We start from the raw sequence: 11,100 nt of genomic DNA, 5'->3' as shown, positions 1-11,100 counted from the left end.
TGTGTGTGTGTCTGGTGGAAGATTATAGACACCAGTTATGAGTTAAACAAAATTGTAGTGAACTTTATGCTACCATATGGATCAGCTGCTAGATATAGGTTTCCAGCTGAAAGACAGAAACACCACCATCAGTGTTCACTTCTTGTTCACAATGTTTTGAAGATCGTAAATCCTCCAGTTCCTATTGGTTCAACAGGAAGGCATCACCCAATATCAAAGGAAGATACTGAAGCAGTAGAACACATTTTTAGTTCACTGACTAGCTAATGCCAATATAAAACAGAGTGCACAGAAGTTGTATAAATTGAAACCTCTAAGTCTTTGGACCTTCCACATACATTTTGAAACCATTTAAGACACTTGAAAAATGAGTCTCTTACTCATCTTTCAAAACTAAAATTATGTTAAATAAGGTTAGGTTTTGATTTTTATGGGCCTGTTACGTGATAATGTGGTAATAAAACAAGTTTTATGTATGGCAAAAATTTCATTGTTTATAAAACCTGTTCAACCTAAAAGTGGAAGCTCTCCTTTTCAGGGAATTCAGAACTATATGAAAAATTTCATTGTTTACAAAACCTGTTCAACCTAAAAGTGGAAGCTCTCTTTTTCAGAGAACGTAGAACTATACGGTACTAACCAATGGGGACGATATCAAAATTTTATGGATTGGCATTTTTGAAGAAAATTTTTTTTTCCATAAATCATAAAAAATGTTCACAACACTACAGCAAAATAACTTTGACAGATAAGTCCAAATGGACGATTTCTTTGTAATCATAAAGCAATTCTCTTTCAAAAAAACACAAAATATCTGGAACTGTTCCAGAGATACCTCATGTTAAAATTTTTCCAAAATTAGCATCGTCAAACTGGTATGTGCAGTGTCATCTTTGGAGGGCTGTATCTCTGAGTAGAAATTTTTTTTGAGAAAACAAAAAAATGTGTGTTTCTTACTTAGTACTTCATTTTAATGTATGCTAAATTCAACATACCTGAATTGATATGGACTATGCCTGCTTATTATTTCACAAAGTGTTTGAAAGTGATCTACTGTGTTATGCACACCATCAAAATTACGATGTGGTATGAAACTGCAGACACAAGGAAATCTGACTCATTAGAGATAATGACCCTTGACATTAGGAAGATAAATTCCACATTTTCGAAACCCAGAAATTACATCTGTGTGTCACTGCCTCAAGAAAACTTTCCCTAACACACTTTGCAAACTGATACACTGTCATAGGCTTGAATGTCTCCGCATTCAAGAGTCTACAATGTCTCACTATGTACAGTACACAAGAGTTTCACTGTGTAAACAAACACATCCACTACATTGTTAACATTCATAATCTACATGTCTACCACATCCAAACTGTACAGTTGATCACGAGAAGAAAATTACTCTTATCTTTATGTATTGTGGGATATTTAACTTCTACATATATATGTTAATTGTAATTTCTGACTCTCAAAAAGATACAATAATATATGAGGAAGGATACAACTGACCAGATTTTCTGTCATTACAGTCAAAGAGGTCTTTGATACAGGACAACATATAGTGATATCAACATGAACAAATAATATTATTATGAAGAGCTGAAATGGACTGTTTCACTGTGTACCACATTTCACTGTGTACTACTATTCCCTAATCATCAGGGAATCCTCTGACGGGAGAAATCACATAAGCAGTTCCCAAACTTCAAATGCCACTGTTCCTCACATAAGTAAATGGTCTTTCATCTAATTACAGAAAGCAGAATTAGTTCTTTTTGAAGATGACACTAATATTATTATCAAACCAGACATACATACAGCAACAAAATAAATAGTAGACAATGTTCTTAAAAGTATAACTGATTGGTTTTCTGGAATGATCTGACTGTTTCAAAATGAAAGAACGTATACAGTTCTGTACATCTAGAGTTGTCCATACTGATGAGAATTTAAATTGGAAAAAGCTCATTTTGGAACTCCTGTAACAACTTAGTTCAGCCATATTTTCACTTACATTTATTGCAAATCTTGGGGAGAGAGAAATCAATAAGCTGACATATTTTGCATTGCTCATTCCTACAATGTCATATGGAATAATGTTCTGGGGTAATTTATCTTAAGTCTTCATTGGTCAAAAACGTGCAGTAAGAATAATATGTGTTCGGCCACGATCTCTCGTAGACGTCTAGTTAAGGAGTTAGATCTTCTGACCAATTCTTCACAGTAAATTTATTCTCTCATGGAGTTTGTTGTAAAAAGGCCACTTCAGTTCAAAAGGAAGTATGACATACCAGTACAATAACAATACCAGAAGGGAAAATTGACACTCATTAAGGTTGTCTTTTGCACAACACACGTTGCACAGTGCTGTAACAAAAATTTTTATTCCCATGAGTAACAGAAATTTTTGCCCCCATGATATAAAATGTGACAGATACAAAGTAAGTTTTGAAAAGAAACTGAAAAAGTTTCTCCCTGACAACTCCTTCCACTCAGCACAAAAAATGTCTATTACTGTAAAGAGTGAAAGATGGTGGGTACAAATAACTAACTCACACCTGTGTCTCTTAATAATAAATAAATAAAAGACTCAAATGCCCAGCATGTAGCCATATTTACAAACTAACCTGCAATGTGAAAGTAAAATTACTTCTTTCACACCATTACAGGTAAAAGTTACAAATTGGAGACCCCCCCCCCCCTTAGGTTTTTCAACATGCCTCAAACTTGAACATTAGTCTGTGGTACCTGTTAATTTGGTAAAACTACCTTTATTATGCTTTCACATTCATTGGCTTTGCCAGCTCATGAAGTCTCCTCATAAAGAAACCTAGACCTCAGGCTGTGCTACAGATCAGTGTGTCACCACAACCAAGACTTCAGAGGGGGATCCATATTTTAACCTCATTTACGATTTATCATGTAAATGAAACTAATCATTTCACAGGCTCAGTCACAGCTCAACATAAAAGGAAAAGTCTTATTTAAATCAATGGTCCCACTCAGACTATCAAACTGAGTGCATTCTCCCAAAATGTTTTACTGACCATGTCTTGTCTCTAACTTTCAGCCACTCCTCGCCCACTATGAGGCATGACCCAGCTATCCAACAATAATAGAGAATGTAGAGGGGTTTTACATGTAGTATACAACTGGTATTGTACAGGAAGTCTTGGCTGATATATCCCTCAGTTCATTATTCTCGATACCCACGCGGCCTGGTACTCACCAAAATTTCATCCCCATGCCTTGACGATGTAGGAAAAAAGGTGCAAACTCCAATGGACTGAACTTTTCTCTCAGATGGATAAAATAAATTTACCAATACACCTACGCGCAACATCACCACAACAGTAAAATACACTGCACTGAATTTGATACTACAATGTCACTATCAATCAAAACATATTAAAGCCTTATTAGGAATATCATGTTACCAATGATTGCTAGGAAGTCAATTCTGCAGCACTTTAGAACAACTCCAGTGTGCAGTATCTTTTTTATCCAATTAGTGAGGCTGTCCCCATACTGACACCAAAAATAGCATTACTTAACCTGAACATTTCAAATCTCTTATTTTCCTTTTGTCTTTATCCTGTGTCTATACTGGGTCAGCAAGGTTATATCATAATTGGCATTGTTAATGTTAGAGGGAGGCCGGGCACCATTCCTGTCACCACTCCTTCACCAGCTGGGGACTGAATTGATGTACACCAAGTGTGTGTGTGTGTGATGTGTTATCCATCCAAAAGTGTGCCAACATTTGAGGTTTTCCAACTGTGTAACTGTTGCAGGACATGGGTACCAGCTCAGTGCTCACCTAGACATATGTGAGAAAACAACTAAAAAACCACATCCAGGCTGGCCAGTAAAGTGGCCCTCATCATCAGCTGAGAGGCGGATTAGATCTAGGCTTGGTGCACATGCCAGAGTCCTGGGAGACTTGCTTCCATATGCAGCTATTCAAGCAGGTTGGATATAAGAATAAAATCAAGTTATTTTTACCTGAACACAGGCTGTAAACTGCTCAAAAATACTGCAGTAGGGAAGTTACGAACATCCTGTTGTTCAAAATTCCATGGAGCGATATTAACATTTCTGAGTGAAACTGAGCAACAATAGTTACTAACAGGTTCTGTAGGATGGAACACTTTGTCTCACATTGACCTACACTATATTCCTATTGCTAGGTAGAAGTCTCAAATTAAACTACTGTAATGGAAGTCAAACTTTTTGCAACACAATGTATTCTTGGACTAAACACTGAAACCTATGTTCTTGCAAAATAATGTGTGACACTGTATGGTTGACATTCCTAAATTTCCCTCACACACTTTTACACTTCGTAGTGAAAAAGAAGGGCTGCAGCAACTAGCAGCCAGGTTTCAACTGTGTAGCACAAAAGGCTGCTGGCTGCATCAAACCTACAAGACATAAAACAATCGTCATCGACAGAGATGAGGCAACATCTGTTCTTTGTCATAGACACAAATACAAACTGGGGTTATGTGACTGATTGTGAAACATATGACTGCTGCAATAGAAACACCAGCATCTAAAATATGTTCCCCTCTCTCATTACTTCTGGGGATACAAGGTACACTAATTTCATGAAACTCTGATATTTTTAGACTATACAGTATATGTATTTCTTTTTTTTTCTTTTTTTTTTCCTTCAAAATATATCCCTTGCTCACCACTGTTATTGAAATGTAATGATGACCCTCAGCGGAGAAAGCAAATGTAGTAACTAACAATTTCACAGTAAATAGCTACTCCACCTTCACAGAATATGTGGGAGAAAAACATATTATCTAAAATAGTTATTATTATTATAGCAAAGATATGGGTGGCCCACTGTAAACTTGAGGTCTTATAAAAGTGTTTTTCACTTTGTGCCCATTACAAAACCTGAATTCACAAAATTAATTTTGAAACACTTTGCAAAACATGTACTACAGACCCTTTTCTGAATGAATCTTAAAATAATTGTTATTCTCCCTTTTACTCCATGTTAAAATGTACATCCACACAAAGTAAACTTCCCAGAACAACAAATGCAGAGAATAAATGTCAAATGTGTGGAAGATAATAATTCATACTTTGATTCCCTAACATTAGCATATACAAGACACCAATGTATTTCATACAATGACACCTCTCAAACATCATCTTCACATCCACAACTCCCACACATCTTTTAGTCATGGGCCTATATAACTTTACCGCAAATGCTGGTCACCATACAACAACACAAAATTTAACAGTGGATAAAGTTTTCATTTTGAATCAGTTAAAAGCATGATACAGTTGTTCACCGATAAATTTATTTAACATATAAAAAGTTGCATATAAACTATTAGGCGCAAATGAGAACACAAACAGCATTTTTTGCTTGGGGGAAAATACTGATAGTCATCATTTCTCAATCTATTTATTTTTATGTACGGCAGGAACTACAGAGTTCAGCTTTTAATAATATAAGCTTTGTACAAAGTGAACTCTGTATTTACCTTTAATTTACTGCACTTTTTCACAAAGAAGGAAAAAAATAGGCATAGTTTCATGTTTACATGCAAATAAAACTTTAATCCCAGTGTGGGAAAAATAAATAAATAAACAGATTTTAAATATAATTCTGATTCAGACCATTTAAACAAACATGTCACACAACAGAAGAATGTTTGCTATTGAGAATGTTTGTACGGCTGCACAAAGGATCACTGCTATGGCCACAAATTATTGTTACCTAAGCATCTTTGTGTACCAGATGTGAGAAAACGTTAGTGTACAGAACAAGGCAATAAGTAAAAATCTTGTCTGTAATGTTCTTCACAATGAGAAAATATATTCAGAAGTGTGTACAGTACATGTTTGACAGTACCGTAATAAAAACAGACGCTTACTTTTGTATGCACATGAACCTGTTAAACTCTCAACCAAAAACGGCAAAAGCAATGAAGAGATTTTAGTACTATCTTCTACACCAGTATATATACAGACTGACTGAATAATTCCACAGTACAGTACTAAAAAGAAAAAAAAAACACACAAACGCTGTGATTCACTGCACAGAGTGCATGCCACCCATTCATTACGCTTTTTCTTCTTTCTCTTTATTGTATCGTTCAAGCTCTTTTAGAAATTGTGCTTTCGGCTTCATTACATTCGGTCTATCACCACGACATTTGGGGCAAAACCATTTACCTTTGGGCTTTGTAGCAAGAGCAACACAAGAGAAATGAAACCACTCTATCGGACAGAGGTCATTATCACAGAGGATCATCTCACCATACGATATTTGGTCACACAAACAATATGTTGGTTCATCGGGGTCGATGGCCAGTTCATCATCTTGGGGCGGGGTATCTTCACGCTGTTGTTGTACTTGCTGTTGGGACTGTCGCGATTTACGTTTTTTCTTTTTGCTTGTACTGTTACCTTTTTTACTGTTGCAAGTTGCGTTGCTAGACGTATTTCCACCACCCGTACTGCTTCGCGTTGCTGCAGGTTCCGGGACAGAAACTTCTGATGTGTTAACAATATCCAAACCTGTGACACTTTCAGTTAACGTACGTCTAGCGCGTTTAGACTGTCGTTCCCCAGTCCCTGTACTTGTGCTACCACCGCCTGCCACACTGCTGGAACTACCATGATGATTGTGAGTTTCGCGATTAGGCTCATGATTTTCCTGATCTTTCCGAAAATCTAGATTTCTATAGTCCAGATCTAACTGTCGAGATTTATTTTCAATTAGATCTTGTATTTGTTGGACTATCTGTAATTTTTCATCGCCCACTTCCTGAGCAGCAATTAAGGACTGTTGTATCCTAAGCAAATTACGCCGCCTGGCACTGGAATCTCCTTCCGAACGCGAGGATTCCTGATGTTGTTCCACTTCTTTCAAATAAGCCTGATACGTTACATCCAGCTCTCTCATACGAGAAATCAGCCTCTGTAAATCGTCCGGAAGGTTTTCCACACAATCGAGGTAATTCTCTACGTAAGTAGCGGAGTATAATGCTTCAACAGCAGCTTGATTCAACATACTTACTAAACTAACTACCACTAACACCGCTGTCTTAATACGACACAACCATTGACTGCCATCAATGACAACAACCACATTCAAGAACAAGAATAGACTGTACCAAAGATCCCACTGTAAAGATGGCACCAAATCCTGAACAGTAAACGAAATGTCGTAAATGTTTACGTCGTAGATACTAGAAATACATGTATATTACGTTTGTGATTTGACAAAATAACGCACATATGACACAACATTTTCTTATACTCACTACTATGAATTAAAAATAATTTTATTGTGAAAAAATGAGAAAAGCCTCTTGTTATATCGTTGGCTCTCTCTGTCATAATTTCTGAAAAGTCAAAGTAATACCGCAAAATAGCAACAAAGTACGGTGAGCGGGAGAATTGAATGTAGGTCGAGTTATTACAGTTTGCATTTCGATATGTAAATGTTTTAAAAGAGAAAGCATGCCTATTGGTCGCTTTTAAAGATATTAAAAGATACGTTTTCACTGTATAAAACATTATCAATTCATAGCAACAAGCTATAAGTATAGACTTCTACATTTACACTCCGCAAACCACTTTGAGGCACGTGGTGAAGGGTTCCTCCCATTGCACTCTAACGAAAACCGAGATAAAAAGGACTAAGAAATGTACCGCTGTCCTATTACGAGTATTAAGACAACGGCTGCTCAACGGAGCCAACATTCACTTGAATTCGTATAGGACCAATGTCAACATGTCTGGCGTACAGATCGCGGTCATTGAGCATGAATAATTACATTTACCCATTACAAAACAAAAAAAGGAAATCACACAAAAAATTCTATAGCTATATCACTTCACACATACTGAAATCACCAAGTTTTAAATATGGTATAAGCTATCATATGCTATAAATAAAATTCTACCGGCTTGATTTTATTTATCATTTTTGGGACAGGTATGACGGACGTAAGTTATTAGACCACTATAATCGTGAATCCTCTGGGCAATTCCATAGCTTTTGTCGTAGGTAAATGACAGATTTTGAGCCGCTTCTTCAAACGATTGAACCCAAAATAAAAAAAAAAGAGAGAGACGTTTTGGATGGAGGCTATACCTGCTGAAGTTTTTTTGGCAGTGGCACTTCTACTTCTTGCTGCAGGAAACAGTTTCAAAAGCTTGATTTTGCTGTTCAAAATATTCACTCAAGTGAACGAACGAGCGAAATAAATGACTTCTACGCCGAAGCTACGATGATGGAAAGCAATCACAGTTCACGCCAATGTGTGGTTAGCGTATCGATATTGCCTCAAGGTTCTTCAACGTCGAAATACCGACAAGCGACGGATTCGCGCCTAGATTGGGGCCAACATTGCTTCCATTACTATTTCATCGATCCACATATTCGGTCAGCTCTGTTGTCTCCGTTGTGTGGATTCGGCCTAAGTATAAGCGATTTATACAGGAAGTTACTAAACTCTACTTTAAAGTAGTCCGTCATCTTGGCGAAATACTTGGTGTTCAATAGGAAAACAAAGCACTACGCCGTGAAGTATGTCAATTTATGTGAGAATTTACCGTCATTTCGTTTAAGTGTAAGTTACATAACGCCAATAAAAATAATCAAATACCAGCGCTGCAGAGTGTTTTTTGTGAAATTTTGTACTATATAACACAATATACCCTCTGCTATGCGTCTCCCGCTGGTTTGCAAAGTATAGATGTAAATATTAATAACGATGATGTCGAAAAAGAAAATACTGGATAGAGGGAAGTGACGGTTTACCTTATATGCACAAGGCACAGACGAAAGAGTGATTTCACTAACCGGTATTATAGTTATGAATTACTGTACCTACACAATAACTGTTTTTAACACAAATTTGCAATTCTCCACAAATAAGTACTTATTTTAGAGAAATTTAGAAATAAGAAATTTATGTTATTGAAAGAGACATTTATGTCAAATTTGGACACCAAAGGGCAAAATTAACAGACAAACAATATATGCCACAACAGTAACTTAATTAACTCTGTCAGTGAGTGGTAGCTGTGAGGTCTTAGGCGTCTTATCACGGTTAGCACGGCTCCCACTGTCGGAGGCTCGAGTCCTACCTCGGGCATGGGTGATTGTGTTGTCTTAAGCGTAAGTTGGTTTAAGTAATGCGTAAGCCTAAGGACCGATGGCCACAGAAGTTTGGTCCCATAGTCCTTACCACAAATTTCTGATTAACTCTGGTGGACAGCAAATAGTTAGCAATAAGACTTAAAAAAAAAATGTCTGATGGGTATTGCGTGGTTGGTCGTACAGGACTGTTTATTCAACTAGAACATCAAGATTTTTATTTTAGCTCTATAATAATATTAGATGTCTAATTCTTTAATAATATGTGCGCCTTACAGCTCTATAAATATGCTTTTCCATTTTGTGCCTAAACGCATTTTGTTCGTGGACTAATATCTACACTTACTGCCTATCTACTTAAGGGAAACGATAGTAGAGAAATTACGGAAATCACGAATGAGAAGTCGGAATTTTGATCTTCCCCTCCACTTCTACTATTTACTGACATAAGTCCAGAGATACGATGGTGCGCACAGCCCACTCACCGAGTGCGTTGCGTTGCATCAGGTGACGCACCAGGTAAAACAAAGGACTACTAGCATTCCAGAGGAACGGGATTCAAATCCCCATTTGCCCATCCACATTTTCCAAGTTTCTTTTTTTTTTAAGGACAGAATATCCATCTTTTATAACCACTCGGCGACGTGAAGCTAAACCCTAATTTTGGTACCTGTCGAATACGTTGCGTTCTTAGGATTCACTCCTCACTTCTTCGTAGCCTACATGGCGCAAAACATTTCAATTACTGTTATCGGCGCTTACTTCTTTCCGATCGTGAGAACATTTCATTTCGCGTATGGTTCTTCATTTGTTTTCTAACTGTATGCCAATACTATGTATTGACAATTTGACTACATTGATTTCGTCGTAATCGAAGAACTGAATAAAACATTGAACAATAAAATTTGTTAACATCATCTCTGGCGCACTGAAGTGTGTCTATTTTGCTTTGGAAATGGAAGACGTAAACAAGGCTGCGTGAGTATCAAATAAGAATTTCGCTGGTTTGCTAAGGTCATTGTAGTCAGTGCTGAGTGCTAATAGATGTTGAATTGTTGCGAATGTTGAAAATGTGATAAGTACTGCATTTTATGAATGGCAGTCACAGTGTCCAAATTGCGACTGCTCGCAATGGAAATGATTTTTAATAAAAGGAACACTGCTTGCCTTACGTATTGTGAGGTGTAAATTACATGTACCTCATCAACAACAAATAAAACTTGACCTTTAAAAACTGATCCCAGACGTTTAGTTCGTCGCATTATATTCCACCTAACCAGTATCATATTGTGATGCAACACGAATTAGCCTCCGAACTTTTCAGTGACATTTTTACGCCCAGAATAAATCGTACTGCAGGACACGTCGGTAAAACCATTTAAACATCTCAGTTTTTATGCTTTTTAGAGGTGCTTTCAGTAATTTTTAGGCGTGGTACGACACGTTTTAGTATGATATAATCAAAACAAACAAATCGTTACAAGGAGCTTACCGATGTCATTTCCACAGTCTGTATCGTTACGAGAAAACTTAACGTGACTTTACTGAGAAATCGGTCGTACGGTTATTTCACCTCAGTAAGTTAAAAGTTTGGAGCGGCGCTAGTTAAGCTTCTTTATTCTCAGCCATATTGACACGTTAGAAATAAGCACCGTCATTTCTTATGAACTATACCAAATTTATGCTATTTATTTTTATAATATCTGAAGAGAATTACGCATTTTTACTTTATTTTTATTTTATCCATATTCTAAACCTATGCAGTAGATGTTATATAGTGAGCATACACACGTGAATACGTACATGTATAATGTGTAAGCTATTGTATGTTTTTACTGCTTAATCTATTATATGTATATTGTCTAGATGTAATCAAAATGACGTGTCCTATATTACAAGAACATACCTATAGGAAAGGAAGTTTACTGGACAAACAAAAGTCACGGTGA

At 36.7% G+C, this 11,100-nt stretch overlaps 2 protein-coding genes across 4 annotated transcripts in view; one reads left to right on the top strand and one right to left on the bottom strand.

Annotated features, from left to right (window-relative positions):
• Positions 1 to 5,311: 5,311 nt before the first annotated feature.
• Positions 5,312 to 7,142, bottom strand: LOC124792810 (inhibitor of growth protein 1). The gene has a single exon (XM_047257970.1). The coding sequence runs from the start codon at positions 7,052 to 7,054 to the stop codon at positions 6,101 to 6,103; it is 954 nt and encodes a 317-aa protein (XP_047113926.1). The 5' UTR covers positions 7,055 to 7,142; the 3' UTR covers positions 5,312 to 6,100.
• Positions 7,143 to 10,013: 2,871 nt separating this feature from the next.
• LOC124789396 (set1/Ash2 histone methyltransferase complex subunit ASH2-like) overlaps positions 10,014 to 11,100 on the top strand; it is a 126,769-nt gene continuing 125,682 nt past the window's right edge. Inside the window, exon 1 of one of the 3 annotated variants that reach the window (XM_047256735.1) lies at positions 10,014 to 10,129. In XM_047256735.1, coding sequence (XP_047112691.1) covers positions 10,107 to 10,129 — 23 coding nt within the window. In that variant the 5' untranslated portion in view covers positions 10,014 to 10,106. Of the gene's footprint in view, positions 10,130 to 10,192; positions 10,520 to 10,634; positions 10,729 to 11,100 lie in introns of those variants that run through there. The other 2 variants (XM_047256744.1, XM_047256752.1) reach the window with 2 other exon arrangements.

Source organism: Schistocerca piceifrons, chromosome 1 (assembly GCF_021461385.2).
Source record: "Schistocerca piceifrons isolate TAMUIC-IGC-003096 chromosome 1, iqSchPice1.1, whole genome shotgun sequence".
Lineage (NCBI taxonomy): Eukaryota > Metazoa > Arthropoda > Insecta > Orthoptera > Acrididae > Schistocerca > Schistocerca piceifrons.
The sequence above is the reverse complement of the archived record's forward strand: the minus strand, read 5'-3'. Positions and strand labels throughout refer to the sequence as shown.

Coding starts and splice junctions, on each gene's coding strand:
- LOC124792810 (XM_047257970.1), bottom strand. CDS start 7,054: ATGTTGAATCAAGCTGCTGTTGAAGCATTATACTCCGCTACTTACGTA.